The sequence below is a fragment of the Erigeron canadensis genome, chromosome 6, assembly GCF_010389155.1.
Source record: "Erigeron canadensis isolate Cc75 chromosome 6, C_canadensis_v1, whole genome shotgun sequence".
In the NCBI taxonomy this organism is placed as follows: domain Eukaryota; kingdom Viridiplantae; phylum Streptophyta; class Magnoliopsida; order Asterales; family Asteraceae; genus Erigeron; species Erigeron canadensis.
The window spans coordinates 44,298,236-44,314,979 of record NC_057766.1 but is presented as its reverse complement, the minus strand read 5'-3'; the positions used below and the strand labels follow the sequence as shown (position 1 = coordinate 44,314,979).

Here is a 16,744-nt window from a genome sequence, read left to right as displayed (position 1 = left end):
TTTTTATCAATTAGGTGGCATTTTCTGGTAATTTTTATGTTTTTTTGATATTTAAATATATATTTTTTTAGTGTTCATGTGACACTTTATTTGTCACATCATCATTTGTCTACGTAGAAATTTTTTTTTTATCAATTCTAAATAGCATATAAAAAAAATACAAGATTAGAACTCATGACATCTAACATTTAATATTATGCACAAACCACTTGATCTAACTTAATATTTGTTTATATTTTACAAAATACGTTAGATAATCAGTGAATATTAAAAAAACATTGATAATATAATTGTCGATCTTTGTAACTTATCTCTTTTTATTTTCCTTTGTATTTAATTATCTTTGTTTGTGAAATAAAATTTACTTTAATATAATATAAAACTATATTATATATAATTTTATCTAATATATATTAAAACAAATTAACATTGACAGTTATATTATTAACGTAAATAAATAAATACTCTTCTATTATTTTTATATTAGTTTTTATTATTATTAATACGGTTCTTTTTATTAGTATCACATATAAATTTGTTATAACTTAATATTACTTTTAATTAATCAAGATTTAACATATTTAGCATATATTGTATTTTCATAAATTATAATCTTATTAATTATATATGCATTAATCGTAATCTGATAATTTGTATAATATCATAAACAACGCATAATATTGTTAATTATCAATTTTTTTTTATTTACGTTATCGATCAGGCCAGGACAACGTCCAGGTTTAATCTAGTACCTATATATATATATATATATATTGGATTGTTTTTTTTATAAATATATATATATATATATATATATTGGTTCCTGTATATATATATATGTATAAACTAATACGCATTTTCTTTTTAGCTAATTATCAAAAGGAAAATACGTATTGGTTGACAGACGCTTTGCTCACAATTACAAAGAAGTTCAAAGATTACTGTGACTCCGAAAGTGTTACTGCAAAATGTAGGAAGATGCATCTATTAATCCAAAGCTTCAATCAAATCTACACTTCAAAGTGGTGCAAGTGATGCGGACATGATTAAGACACCTTTCACCGAGTTTCAATACGTATTTGGAGATTTGGGATAAGTTGAGATTTAGTTTGAAGTTTCATTATGTGACCAAGAAAAATGTTAGGGTAACTAGTGGAGAATGGACCACAAAAAGGTTGAAAACGTCATCATCCACTGAACCACAATGTCAAGGTAAATATTTTGGTCCCTATTTTTTTAATCTAGACTTGTACTTGTTTTTTTAATTATTTTTGTTTAATTCGTTTTTTTAAATTAATTTCGGTGTTTTTTTTTAAAATTGCTAACATGTTATTGTTTATGTGTAAAAAGGTTCGGATGCATGTGTGAACATTGATCTTAACGAGTTTACCGAGGATGAGCCAGTGTTCCAAGAGCGCCCGCCGAGAGAGCCGCGGCTAGGAGAGCCGCGCATGGGGGGTCGTCGAGTTCGTCCGACAAGGGAAAAGGGGTGGCTAGGTATTCAGACACATTTGATAGTCTCTCGGTGAAGTTGGATGGGTTGTTTGAGGCAAGTAAGGAGCGTGCAAATATGGGCAAGAAAAAGATGGAGTTGGGGGGGAAAGAAACTTCAAGCAGAGAATGACCAATGAAGCTAGCGGAGTTGAAAGTGTTGACCACCGACTATAGTCATCGTGGTGAGTCCGAAAGATCAATCATGTAAAAGGCGCAATGATACATTAGGGAGAAATATCGTCATATGTGGGTTGTTATGTTTTAATCTCGTGTTATGTCATGTTGTTTAATTTAATTGTGTAATTTGTTTTATATAACTTAGTAGTAATATAATTAGTTGTTTTATATAATTTAGTAGAAGTGTTTGTGTAAAAAGTTAACAAGAAAGAGTAAAAGGTATAAAAAATAAAAAAGGAGGTCACACTTGGCAAGAGTCTCCCCGATTTGCATGTAGCCTCACTCCCCCATTTTCGAGGGGCTACCCACTTGGTGACATGACGTCACATGACGCAAGTTCCCTTCTCCATGAGTAGTCTTACTCTTCTTAGCCTAATTGGACAATGATTTACTCATAGGTGCTCTTGAGAGTGATGGAGGGAGGAAAAAAGAGTAGTGATATTCGGTGAGTAAAAAGTGAGAGAGTGAAAAAGACAGATCTAAGTGTTTTATGATTTAGCTGTTGTCCATATTATCATTCAAATAGACTACTCATTATTACATAATCAATATATGTTGTCGTAACTATGTAGATTTTTGTTCTATAGTAGTAGTTGATTACTATGAAGAACCGGAACGGCTACAAGGTCTACGTTTCCGTTTTGAAACTCCCTCGAAACAGATACTCCACCGAAACACGTTCGAAACGTATCCATGGCGTTTCTGCATATGTCGAAACTTTTCTTATGAAGTTTCCAATCCGTTTTTGAATTTCCAAGAAGTTTTCAAGCCGTTTCTTCAATTTCTGAAATTATAGTTTGAGTTTTGATGAGCTTTTTTAGTCGAAAAGGTTGCTTCATGTGCATCCCAACCCAAACCGACTTACTATATATTAAAGAAAAAAAGTATTCCTTCCAGTCAATTAAGAAGACGATGTTACAAGAAAGAGAAATCTTAGGGAATGTGAGGTAGCAACTTTTTTCTTTTTAATATAAACATGTAATTCTTCGTTTGTGAAGAGCTACATATGGACTAAGGCTGGCAATTTTGACACGAAATCTGTTAACACGACACGACTTGTTCTTAACAAGTTTTGTGTTTATGCTTAACAGGTTTCGTATCTTAACAGATCCGGAACTGTTAAGACACGAAAGGTCACAAAAGGTTTTCGTGTCTTAACAGGTCCGGACCTATTAAACCTGTTAAAAGACATGTTAAGCCATATACATATATATATATATATATCATGTTGATGTGCGTTTTATTTCTTGTCTTTAAATTTATGTTGTACAAGTAACTATCTAACCTAAACACACTTAACGAGCAGAGAACCCGGTCAATGTAGTATAGCCTAGTGGTAAGTTACAGGATCGTTCGCAGGGACGTGTTGCGTTACCTAATCTAGTAGTACGTGTAATTCTAGTTTGTTTGGGGGTTTGTCACTAACTCCTCATAAACTAATACTTTTAACAGTAAATTAAAATCTAACCACACGCTTTGCAGCGAGAGGCTAATCTGAAAGTAGTTTGGAAAAAGCAAATAACAGTAATTAAATTAAAATACTTGTTTGGCATCTCCGATCTCATGGTGCGACCAAGGTTTGTTAGCCTGTTGGAAACTTAATCACGGTTCAGATTCTCGTTAGATTCACTTTGCCTAGTTAGTAGTCCTGTCGCTAGACTCACACTACCCTTTAAAACAAATTCTCGCTAGATTCCTTGTTTTAAGCATTATGACCTAGAGTTTGTGTTACTAATTCATCTTTTAATTACCTGGCTCTTAAGCTATGACCAGATATAATTCCCTCCGGTGACCACAGTGCTCGTTTCCAAGTCAAAGAATTGCATCTGGTATTGTTAAGCTTCATGTTCAATTCATCCTAGTTACTATGGTTATGAATCCCTCGGTTACAAGTGAATCACTTTTTACTTCTAGTTAAAGACCGACTAGTCGTTTTCTATCCTAGAATATTAGTCCTAGTGTATGATCATAAACAACCACCAGAATTAAACTAATATGTTCAGATATAAAACCAATAGCAGCATGAATTACTAATAAACATGGATCTACGATAAACAGTAAAGCACATTCCAACAGAATATAAACAAACACAGCAAAACAATAAGCGTCTACATGATCACATCGATCCAAACAAGTATTCAGTCTACTAGCCTAGCATTATTAAAGGAATAACAAACTCTGAAAAGATGAAAGACATTGTTCGATAATATAAAGTAAATAACGATGAAAGATCTAGACCAAGAGTGAAGATTGGAAGGTGTTTAGATGCTCCAAAACCTCCTTGGAATCTGCAATTTCGATATAGGGTTGTTGTCGGGCGGCTAGGGCTGCTGAATCGGCTCTCTCCTCGGGTTTTGAGGGTTAGTTCGACTTAAATAGTGATAAAAGTCAGTTTCTGATATGGGCCGACCAGCGGCGCTGGTCCTGGGCTTCCATGGGCTAGCGGCGCTGGTGACTGAAGGAGCGGCGCTGGTGTTGACCAGCGGCACTGGTGAGTGGCCAGCGGTGCTGGCTAGGTAGCCAGCGGCGCTGGTGGCTGCTGAACTTGTTCTTGCGTCTTCGTTTGGCTTTCGAATCACTTCCTTGTGTCTTGTAATTTCATAGGCTTCCTTCTTGAATCACTTGATGTCATTTACCCTCTCTCGCATCTTCCGCGAACCTACGTAAAGACATCATTCATTAAGTACCAATAGTTCCGGAATAATAACTTATTTAAGCATAGAAATGAAGCCTTTTCTTAAGGGTTTTTATCACAAAATGGACACTTATCACATGTTAAAACTAAGAAACCCTAAATACCTTTTATTTTCTATACGCCTCCCAATCTCCCATAGTCCCACCCCTTCACTCCCTGGCCCTTTTACGTTTCTTTCCAAGATCCAACATCAACTATCCAAGATCAAATTATCAAATATCAATCCATCATCAATACAAAACCGATCTTCATCTTGAATCATTAACTCATCAATCATCAATCGATCTTGATCTCGAACTGATGGTAACTTCTTGATTTTTTTACTTGCCTTTTTTTTTAATTATTAATTCTGCTACTCGATTCATTCTTCTAAATAATAGTTGATTCATCAATTGAATTCTTCTTGATTTTTTTTCTTGTTATTTTTTTGTTTCACTTTTTATGTTAGTAATCTATATGTTATTAATAATCTATATACTTCTAAACGAAAAGCTAAAAAACGAAATCAAAGAATAACATTACAAATTTTGAGTATGTAATGTTTTTGTTAAATGGCTCAACTTATGTACTTTTCCAGCCGTTTATTTAGAGCTGAAAGCAAAGATGTAAATTACAAACTTAAGCAAAGTTTGCATCATGTCACTTAAGCATATGCTTATGGTTTTCTGTTCGTTATCAAATGTAATATGTTTCTGCAAGTTTGTAATAGGTTTGATTCGTGTTATTAAAAATCACTATTTTTTCAGGTTTGATTTGGCTTTATAATGGAAGATATACAAGCAAAGTCATCGGAATTTGACTTTCAAGAACTAGTGTATTGTTGATGGATTTTTATGGTTATGTATTAATTAAGACTTTGTGGAACTTTTGTATTGTTAATTTGATGATTTTGTTAAAAGTATTACTTTATTAGTTAAGAGTTCAGACTTCAATAGATTATAGAATTTATATAAACAGGTTCTTAACTGGTGTACCTGTTAATTTTCGTGTCGTGTCGTGTTCGTGTCCGGAAAAAATGACACGAATTCTTAACAGGTCATGTTTGTGTTTATGCTTAACACGGTCGATTCAGTCACTTCAATACCGGACTTTGGCATCGTAATGATTACAAGGAAAGCAAATTTAAAAACGCAGAGGAAAATAACATACCTAAACGAAGTAAATCGGAAGAGAGTCACGGCGGAAACCCTAAGAGAGAGAAGTTTTCGAGACGATTGAAATAAAAGAAGAAAAAGGAAGAAATCAAATTTATATATATAAGGCTGCATGCGCTCCAGAACCGTTAGATTATGGCACCTTGAGATACGAGCCAACCTACCAAAAGTAATTATCCTCCGAATCAATTTAAACTAAAAGGGGACGTTTTACAAAAAAAAAAAAAAAAAACACCCCTTGAAAATTATAAAAAGCAGGAAAAAGTCCAAGACCACTAGTCTTTTGCAAAACTCGTCCCCTTAGACTGGGGGGTTTGATGGTGTATCCCCATGCGATACGCAGAACGAACCACACGAAGCATTAATAAAATGCGCTGCGGTACGAAAGAACATCAGATGTCGGGCAAAGCAAAAGGAAAGGAACTAATTATCCATAAATAAAGGGATTCGGTTCCATCTTTATGAGCAGATAATTAAGGAAATTGTTGAGACAAATCGAAGACCTAGGAAACCCTAGGGAAAAGTCCATTTTGGCACCCCCATCTTCATCCTAACCTCGGTTCGGTGTACAAACAATATGTAATAAACAAAAAAAATCCCGAACTTGATTGCTGTTCAAAAAAGAAAATCCCAAACTTGATTTGAACCGAAAAAATGACTTGTATGTATATTCAATCACCACATAAATATGCATAGATAATACTTAATTTGAAAGGAAAAAAAAAATTGACATAAACTATAAAAATCCTGAACTTCGAAGCCAATGGACAAATCCCATATCCTCTATTTGACTTTTGACTTAGAGTAATTCATATCCAAATTATCAACCTACATAAGTACATATATAAAAACTAAAGAAAAAGAACATATATAAAAAGGAAAATGATTTATAATGTTAACATCATCTTTGTTAGATGATGTTGCTCTCATAAACTCACTTGAATCAATTTCTACACATGTCAAAAAGCCCCCATGATTTTAATGGTTTGTGAGAGCAACATCATCCAACCAAAATAATGTTAACATCATCCAAGTTATCCCCTATATAAAAACTAAAGAAAAAGAGGGAAAGAATAAAAGAAGCTTTGTTCCGGTGGATGGGTTTTCTGACGGCCGGCGGCAGAGGCGTTTTGAAGCAAAGGGGCTGGTGAGACTTTTCTCAGTTGCGGAAAAACAGTAGCCAAAGAGGGGGGCTTTTCCCCGCGAAATCGCGTTTTATGGCAGGATATATTTGTCATTTTCCGGCAACAGAATATAGTGGGCAGCGACGGTGCTCTTATCAGCAGCGGTGCCCTTGAGAGAATATGGGATCCATTCATGTAGAGATAATAGATAGAAACATAGACATATATACACAAATCTATATAATTATTAAAACAGTAGTTAACCGAATGATTTTAAAGCATTTGCAACTTAGAACCACCTTATAAAATTGCCACATAGGAATAGTCTTATGTGGCTTCTTCATACTTTTCTACAATATTTTATTTTATATTTGTGTAAATAATAAAAAAAAATTAAATGTATTATATAAATAAAATATGAAAATAAAGAAAAAGTGAAATAAATCAAAACCGTAAACATTATGAATTAAAAAGAACCCATTGATTTGGTAAAGATATCACTAACAAGAAACAAACCCATTAACTTATCAAATAATATTAACAAATCCTCTAATTATAGGAATTAAAATCTTTCTAATAGGATAAATCATACCAATGTCTACTATATATATACACTGTTTATTTTTCGGTCACATATTTCTTCATTGCTCTACACATTACAACTAAATCTGTAAGTTTTTATATAGCTTTTTTGTTTATTTGAATTGCATATAATTTGGGTTTTTAGGCTTTATTTTTTTCATGAAAGGAAGGTCACTATATTGATATGAATTGGTTAGTGAATTTGAGTGTATTTAAAGATTTAATATGGGTAATGACAACTGTTGAAGGTGAAGAATGAGGATTCTTAAAAGGGATTGTTCGACATAGTTGTGTAAGGGTACTTCTTTCGTCATGATATTTTATATCTTTAGTTGTTTAAAGTATGGATTTATTTATGCAAACTGCACAATCATGGTGAGATATACAAATGTTGTTCACAAATAATTACGTTACTTGCATTTGATATGGCTTTTCTCTAGCCATTTTTATAGAGCACAAGTAAATAGAAAAGGCTTTGGGAAAAGAATGTATCGAATAAAAAATGAGAAGTAGGAAAAAAAAATTAAAAGTCTGATTGAAAGAAATAAAACCGAAGAAAAGGTTGACTAATAATAAATAGATGAATGATATCAAAATTAAAAAAGGAAATTTGTTAATTAAAAAAAAAACCCGTACGTATATAGAGAAAAAAAAATGGTACAATCTTTGAATATGATGAGATTCAACATTGAAGTTTTAATAGTTGATATTGTCTACTTAAATCATAAAAATTATATATTTGTTTATTGAATATTTATGTATTATTTTGAATTGAATGCTAGAAGAAGAACGAGTAAAACCTTGGAATTGATGTGTCTAACTCAAGTTCGAATTCTGATAATGCCTTAAGGGGTGTTCTCCCATGTGTTGGATTTGTATAACATTACAATTTCCTCAAATGTTTTTGGTAGGGTTTGAACCCACGACCCCACGGATAAAACCTCTTAGGGGAAATACTCTGACCACTGGACCAAAATCGTAATGGTTATTGAATTATTATTATTATATTGTTCAAATGATACAAGGTACAAGTGACAAAATGATTTTTACTTATTTGTTTCTTTGAGGCAAAAGTGTTTAAGATTAATCCAACCAACAAAATAAAATTCATTCATAACGTCGTGTTATTATATATTGTAATTAAACATTTTTGAAAAATAATTATGACAACTCGCGCATCGCGCGGGTAAAATACCTAGTATATATATATATATGTATATATAGATCGGATGGATGATTGATGCATAGATTGATGGAGGAATCTTTTCTTCTTCCATATATGTATACTGATATGTATACTTACACATAAAGTTGTATGTTTTAGATTGGAGTTGGTGAAAATCAAATGAGATTCTTGTAGAAGATCTAGAGATATGTTTGAGAATGGAGAATGTTGTTGAATAATTGAACACTGTATTCTCGAGTTTTTATTAAAAGAAAAGAAAGGAAAAGATTGGATAGGGGAAGAAAGGATAGATAATTACATAAAAAAGAGTCATTCTCGAGTTGAAAGAAAAGAAAAGAAAGTTGATAGTTAAATGTATTCTAGAGTTAGAAGGGAAGGAAAAGAAAGGATAAAAAGATATACTTTTACATTTATAGCCTTGTAGTAATTAAAACCTTTATATAAGTTTGAGGGGTATAATAATAATTTCACCACTTTTCCTTCCAAATCTTGCCAAAAGTGGCAAGAAAGTTTTGGGATCAAAACATCCTATTTTTCCCTTTCTTTCTCTTTCCTTTCTTTTAAAACAAAAAGTCAAGAATACAAAAACTAAAAATTTCTTACCCTTTCTTTTCTAATCTCTTCAAAATAAAACTCAAGAATGCACTCGAATGGATCCAAACATACATACACATACACATACAAATTAATATTAATATATAAATATATAAGTCTACTAAAAAATCAATTTGGAAGTGGTTGTCAAAAGTCTACTAAAAAATCAATATGCTTCTAACAGTAGGGAAGAAACATACTTCCCCTCACAAACTCCTCCCCCCCCCCCCCCCCTCTCCCATCCCCATAAAAATCACATGTATAAATAGAAAATTTTTCCCCCTCACAAAATTATAGAAGTATGATACTTCTAACAGCATACTTGTTACCCCATTAATTATAAATTAAATATCCATCTTGTTGTATGTTATATTGTCATCATAATTCGTAAAGTCACACAACGGAAGTCGATGATTTTACATAGTTAGAGAAAAAATGATGCTACTAACTATCTTTTAATGACAATTTTTATTTATACCTTCAATTATTATCACGTGTATGAAAAATTATATTAGTATCATGTTTATTGTAACTCATTTTAATAAGGGAAGTGATCCCTACGCAACATGTTTTTTCCATGTTTTATATGATTTTAATGTATAACTGTATAATACATACAGTGTTGTGTATAGCTAAAAATGGTTGTGTATGTATCATTTATCTTATTTTTATGATGATAGTGTTATGTTATTAATTTTTATTTTTACTTTATCTTTTGTATACATAAATAAATAAAAATATAAAGAATAATTGAATAATTGGAAATCTCTCCTTCCTATTAATAATGTCATGTTTTAAATTTTCAATGTCTAATTTCTTCTAACATTGATTTTAAATAATTTTCTTTGATGAATATTATAACGAATTGATTGTATTTTATTGGTGTTTTCATTGTATAATTTTTTTTCCAAGTTTTATATAATAAATTTAGAAATAATTTGAATATTTAAAATAAGACACTATTAATGGGACGGAAAGAGTACGTTATTACATGCATAAAACACTTGCACATTGAATATAATCACCTCCTATATATATATGGATTGATATGTAATGTACAACATTTAGTGCATAATAACGTATCAAACATAACCCGGGGTATTAATGTATTATTATCATTTCCCTAGAATAATTAACTAAACAACGAAACATATGTATACGAAGTTTAGATGGACTAATAATCGATAAACAAAATTAACAGGTTTGAAATAGCTATATAAAAAAAAACCTTTGAAAAAAAACTAGTATTACAGATAATATACATTTTGATTCCATCAAATTCACATGGTAACCAACCTATGTCGCCGAGATGGGTACGATAATTGGAATAGGAACGATACGAGAACGAGAAACGGCAAAAATAAAAAATTCAAGATACGAGAACGAAAATAACTATGTACATAAAAAAAAAAAAATATATGGAATATATTTAAAAGTATAAAACATTATTAAAAGGGAAATAATTCATACACAACCATTTTTAGTCATACACAACAGGAAAATGATCCACACACAACCATTTTTAGCCATACACAACACTGTATGTATTATACAGTTATACAACCAAATTTTATTGATTCAACATTGAAAAATCTGGAGGAAAACAAAAAACAAAGTAATATTGATTCATACACAACACTGTATGTATACAATTGTACAATCATAAAAATAAGAACGAAATGCATTTTTGGTCCCTGTGTTATCACCTCATTTGCAAGACTCATCCAAACTTGTGCAAAGTGGTGTTTTTGGTCCTCGTGATATCAACTTAATGGCGATCTTAGTCCAAATAGATGGATCCGTCTATTTTTTACCGCTAAGGACATCATGTGCCCTTCACGTGAGGGGCAATATTGTCTTTTCATATAAATAAGGACTTTTCTTGCAACTAACCCAAATACATATATCTTTCCATAATTGAAGTAAAATCTTGTTAGATAATGTGAATCGCTAGTGTCTGAATTTTTCATTTATGAATTGTCATGTTCATAACTTTTTTTTTTCTTATTTTATTTCTCATTTTTAATGTATTTATCAATATGATGTTACACAAACATATTTTTTATTCAAATTAATGATTTGTTTGGTTTTAATTCAAAGGTAATATATGTATAATGTAATTTATATATGAAAATAAATTTGTAATTTTTACTTTTTGAATGAGTTTGGGAATGAATTAGATCTGAGAATGAATTAGAAAGATATATGTATTTGGGTTAGTTGCAAGTATAATTCTCGTTTATATGAAAAGACAATATTGCCCCTCATGTGAGGGGCAGATGATATCCTTAACGGTAAAAAATAGACGGATCCGTCTATTTGGACTAAGATTGCCAGTAAGTTAACATCACAAGGACAAAAAATGCATTTCGTTTTAAAAATAAACAACCAAATTTTATTGATTCAACATTGAAAAATATGGAGGAAAACAAAAAACAAAGCAATATAGGAGTATATATATATATAATATAATAATAAGTCAAAATAGAGTCGCCTTCGATTGATCCATCCGTCCTGTGATCACACTTTGCATCTTTTATTATTTTCAGGTTTAATTTTTATTCTTTTATTTATGAGGATGATTGTTATTGTTATGTATGTGCTTTTTTTGATTACAAGAATGGAATTGAATTGATTTGGGGGGTTTTAGGGTTTTATTTCATTTGATAATAATAATAATAATAATATCCTTTCTGTATGTTGCATTTGTTTGTTTCTTTGTTTTTTTTACCCCGCAATTAGTTTTATGATGATACTGCGGCAACAACTGTTATTGATTGAATAATATCCAAATGTTGAAAATAATTTTGTGGATCTGTATCTCACAAGTGACCTACAACATTGTGCCTGCAGAGCAGCATATAAGTCCCAAGTGCCTAAAACCTTGGATCCATTCAACAAGCGCTAGTATAGTAGAATCATGAAATCCAACTTCATTATATAGTAAAGTTAGTTCATTGCTTGCCTGAACTAATGCAATCCGGTGAAACAAGTGTTTATAATAAGAAGTTAAAGCTCTCTTCTTCCTCCTCCTCCTCCAGCATGCCTCAACCTCTTCCCAGTGATGCCCAAGTCCCTTTTTCCATCGACAACATAGTAGAGTATCCCTTGCCCGGTTATGCCTCTCCGACTTGTGTTACTTTTAGTCCCGATGATAATCTTATATCATACCTGTTTAGTCCCGATCAATCATTGAACAGAAAAGTCTTCATCTTTGATCTCACTACTTGTAAGCAACAACTCTTTTTTACCCCTCCTGATGGTGGCCTTGGTGAAGATAATCTGTCCGAACAAGAGAAATTCAGGAGGGAACGATTGAGAGAGCGTGGTTTGGGAGTCACTAGCTACGAATGGGTCAAAACAAGCTCCAAGAAGACCACAATTATGGTGCCTTTGCCTGCCGGGGTTAGAATTCTACACAATCACTCAATTACTATGTGACAAGTTGTACGTTTTCCTTTATTGCTTTCATCTTTTGGCACAGATATATTTCATGGATCGTTCTCTACAACCACAGCTCAAGCTTTCTAGCGATTCCTCCCCAATCGTTGATCCTCATCTTTCTCCCGATGGTACTATGCTTGCTTATATAAAGAATCACGAGCTACATGCATTAGATCTTCTGTACAACAGGTCAAAACGTTTGACATCTGGGGCTAATGGTACCACAAAGGTTAGTGTCACATCATACAACTGCATGAACAAACTTCTGTTACTACTATGATTATGTTTTAGCATGGCATTTGTACCATATGTATGAATTTAATTGGAGCTCAATTATCTATGTTGTTGCTTTTTATTGATGATCCTGAAGTTGCGCATGGGATTCTTAAATAACTTGTCACTAGAAACTGGATGATCTAGGATATGATGCATGAGATAGTCTTTGATGTGTTTCTGTTGTTAAAATTGCAAAAATCAATTAATCGCTTTTGATGGTATTGATTGTTCGTTACAATATACTTAGGGAAGTAATAATCCAGAGTGCTACTCAAAATCTAGAAATTAGCTATCAAGACTTGAAGTCGTAATAACCAGAAATCACATTTAAAGTGCACATTCCAAACACCCTTGTCATGAGCTCTTCATAATTTATACATCAAACGCAGGGGTGATTTTCTGGTAGGTAAATACGAAAAGTTTACATGCATATAGAAACCGTAGAAGCCTAAATGTTGAAATTGATTCTGTTAGAGAGATCAAATGTCTTCAGTGTCTTCCTTATGTAAACTAGTGCACTTGGGGTCAAAGTTGAAATATAATAAGCTGGAATCACTAAGTAATGGTGTTGAAGAAAAGAATTTGCTCCGTACTATATACTGCCCAAGGAATAAACTTCAAGTCAGTCTCTTACTAAGAATAATGATCTGGGTGGAAAAAATCTTTTCTGACTTTATGTTATATCATGTACACTAATTCTGTTATTCTGCTTGTGATTTAGTGTTCAATGCAAAGATTGCCATTTCAAGTAGTTTGTCCAGTAGAAATGGCATTAATTTTTTGTTGCTTATGACAGATGCATGCTGTTGCCGAATATATAGCACAGGTAAGATTCTTGCTCTATCAACTCTATCAAACACACACACACACAATGTTTATATTGTTTCGTCCATGGAAGGATCCACGGTGGGGGAAGTGTGGGCAACTGCTCTCACTCCAATTTTGGTACATGTTTTTTTTTTTTTTTTTTTTTTTTTTAAAATTTTAAGAATATATATATGTATATTTTTGCCCCTAAAAAATAAAAATAAATATAGAGTACATACAAATATCACCTTTATTGTCGTAAGTTTCTTCTTTGGAAGTCACTGCTCTTGGAAGCATTAGTTTGACATAGATTCTCCATTAGTAGAGTAAATAACTTAACTGTTTTGATTTTTAATGGAAAAAGAAAAGTTAGGAAAAAGTGTATTTTTGTTTGGGTAAATGTGTAGTACATTAATAGTATAGCTGTATGTGAAAAAAGTTATGTTCTTTTCAAATTTGACTAAACCAGGAGTTAATGAAATTCTTTTAGGGGCCCATTTTAGAGCCTTTGTCTTTATGTTTATTTTTTTTTACATTTTTGAAGATGGCTCTAATAAATTCTTTTAGGAGATTTTTTACATTTTTTAAATATGATAGGAGTTAATGAAATTCTGGCTCTGTCACTGGTTTCGTCAGTTTGTTGACAACTTCTTTAAGTGATAAGCAAGGTTATTTATAAGTACTGCCATTGTTGGTTACAATTGATAGAGATTTTTAATGTTGGTAAAATAGGAAGAGATGGACCGGAAGAATGGCTACTGGTGGTCACCAGACAGCAAATGCATAGCATTTACAGAAGTAGATTCATCTGAGATACCTCTTTACAGAATTATGCACCAGGGTAAGAGTACAGTTGGTTTAGAGGCTCAAGAAGATCATGCTTACCCTTTTGCCGGGGCCTCAAATGTCAAGGTCCGCCTCGGAGTTGTACCTGTAATCGGAGGACCGGTGACCTGGATGGATCTTAGCTGCGGGGGTGACGGAAACACCGATGAAGAATATCTGGCTCGAGTCAACTGGATGCGTGGAAATATTCTTGTTACACAAATATTAAACAGGTCTCATTCCAAATTGAAACTTCTCAAGTTTGATATTAAAACAGGCCAAGGAAAGTGTATCTTGGTTGAAGAACATGAAATGTGGGTCAACCTACATGATTGCTTCACACCTTTGGATAAAGGAGGTGGTTTTCTCTGGGCTAGTGAAAAAACAGGATTTAGACATCTTTATCTGCATGATGAAGATGGCTTCTGCATTGGACCAATAACACAAGGTGAATGGATGGTGGAGCAGATTGTGGGGGTAAATGAAGCATCGGGTTTCATATACTTCACTGGAACGTTAGACGGCCCTTTGGAGTGCCATCTGTATCGTGCTAAACTGTTCCCACAGAACCCTGTTGAAAAGCCGGTCAAGTTGACCCGTGAAAAGGGTAAGCATGTGGTGGTACTTGATCACAAGATGCAGAAATTTGTGGATAGTTATGATTCTCTCGATTCTCCACCTAGAGTATTACTTTGCTCCTTGCATGATGGAAGCCTGATTATGTCCCTTTATGAGCAACAACCGTCTACAATTCCAAGAGTCAAGAAGCTGCAACTCGAGCCTCCAAAAATTTATCAAATTCAAGCAAAAGATGGTACCGTTCTATATGGGGCTTTATATAAGCCTGATGAAGAAAAGTTTGGACCTCCACCATATAATACCATGATTTCCATGTATGGTGGACCAGGTGTACAGCTTGTCAGTGATTCATGGGCTAACACTGTTGATATGAGAGCTCAGTATTTAAGAAGTAAAGGCATCCTAGTATGGAAGGTTAGTATTTCAACACTTTGTAGTGTATTCTTCGAATTAAATTATAGCATCTTAATACCTATTAAAGCAAATGTACCCTACCCGTTTCTCAAAAAAGCAATCAATCTACCAAAATTGGACGCCACCTCTACCATCGTCGTCGCTGCATCGCGCGAGCATCTGTTTAGTATTAATATAGGAATACTCGCAATCTCTTTCAAAATTATGATAAAATGACATAGGACATTGTAAGCATCGCCTACACTTGTATTGATCTATTTTATCAGCATCCCTTCTTAGTTAATTTTTACACTTAGACTTGTTAAGAGTATAATGCAACCTGAATCGACCTTTTCTTTAGATGGATAACAGGGGTAGCTCGCGGCGAGGACTAGCATTTGAAGCTGCGCTGAAGCACAATTTTGGGCGTTTTGATGCCGAGGATCAGGTTTCTGGAGCCGAATGGCTAATAAAAGAAGGGCTGGCAAATTCAGGTCACATTGGACTCTATGGGTGGAGCTATGGTGGGTACCTCTCTGCCATTACTCTCTCAAGGTTTCCTGATGTTTTCAAGTGTGCTGTTTCGGGTGCACCTGTGACCTCATGGGATGGGTATGATTCCTTTTACACTGAAAAGTACATGGGAACGCCCGAGGAGAACGAATCCGGTTATTCATTTGGTTCGGTAATGAATCATGTGAGCAAGCTGGATGGTAAGTTGTTGTTGGTTCATGGGTTGATCGATGAAAATGTGCACTTCAGGCATACTGCAAGGCTCGTGAATGCATTGGTGGGAGCTCGAAAAGGTTACGAGTTGTTGATATTTCCTGACGCACGACATATGCCTCGCCCTCTTAAGGATCGGCTTTACATGGAAGAAAGAATTTGGGACTTCATACAAAGGAGTTTATGAATGAAGTATGATATAGCCTCTTTAGGTGTTTTTAGGAACCCAACCCTTTTTCTATAGTATATTCCTTTTCTCATTGTTCCCTTAAACACCATAAGGAATCGCAGAGTTCATACAAGTTATATTGAGTCGTTGTTTATGCGTTTATACTATCAATTAAGATGGATGGGGGTCAAATCGTTTCAGGTTCTTTTAGCTTTGTTAGTAAAAAAAACAGTTACCATGAAAAACTTGCCAAACATGAAAATTTTATATTAAAACAAATCGAAACATAACCTAGTGCCTGATATTTTAGTATTTTTTACCTACTTTGCAGGCTTAACCTATGTGATATCATGAATGCTTGCGTGTGCCGTGATGATGTCCCTTCAAACAGAGATTTAGTGTGTGTAATTACCACGTTCTTGAGTGTATTGTTACTTAATTTTGCTTTTTAATTTTACGAGTATATGTATGATTCGCTTTTAATGTGGTGTTAAACCTAGTGGTTTACAAAAATCGGTT

The 16,744-nt window shown here is 33.3% G+C and overlaps 2 protein-coding genes across 2 annotated transcripts; both read left to right on the top strand.

The window, feature by feature from the left end:
- The first annotated feature begins 978 nt into the window (after positions 1 to 978).
- On the top strand, positions 979 to 1,788 carry LOC122604990. The gene is made up of 3 exons (XM_043777847.1): positions 979 to 1,025; positions 1,067 to 1,212; positions 1,351 to 1,788. The coding sequence occupies exons 1-3, from the start codon at positions 979 to 981 to the stop codon at positions 1,527 to 1,529; spliced, it is 372 nt and encodes a 123-aa protein (XP_043633782.1). The 3' UTR covers positions 1,530 to 1,788.
- Positions 1,789 to 11,467: 9,679 nt separating this feature from the next.
- Positions 11,468 to 16,368, top strand: LOC122604055 (dipeptidyl aminopeptidase 4). The gene is made up of 6 exons (XM_043776953.1): positions 11,468 to 11,555; positions 11,860 to 12,411; positions 12,491 to 12,679; positions 13,523 to 13,552; positions 14,266 to 15,351; positions 15,692 to 16,368. Exons 2-6 carry the CDS (start codon positions 11,980 to 11,982, stop codon positions 16,241 to 16,243), a joined length of 2,289 nt encoding a protein of 762 aa, XP_043632888.1. The 5' UTR covers positions 11,468 to 11,555; positions 11,860 to 11,979; the 3' UTR covers positions 16,244 to 16,368.
- Positions 16,369 to 16,744: the final 376 nt, after the last annotated feature.

Coding starts and splice junctions, on each gene's coding strand:
- LOC122604990 (XM_043777847.1), top strand. CDS start 979: ATGCATCTATTAATCCAAAGCTTCAATCAAATCTACACTTCAAAGTG. Junction 1,026..1,066: donor CAAATCTACACTTCAAAGTG/GTGCAAGTGATG, acceptor CCTTTCACCGAG/TTTCAATACGTATTTGGAGA. Junction 1,213..1,350: donor CACTGAACCACAATGTCAAG/GTAAATATTTTG, acceptor ATGTGTAAAAAG/GTTCGGATGCATGTGTGAAC.
- LOC122604055 (XM_043776953.1), top strand. CDS start 11,980: ATGCAATCCGGTGAAACAAGTGTTTATAATAAGAAGTTAAAGCTCTCT. Junction 12,680..13,522: donor GGGCTAATGGTACCACAAAG/GTTAGTGTCACA, acceptor TGCTTATGACAG/ATGCATGCTGTTGCCGAATA. Junction 13,553..14,265: donor TTGCCGAATATATAGCACAG/GTAAGATTCTTG, acceptor TTGGTAAAATAG/GAAGAGATGGACCGGAAGAA.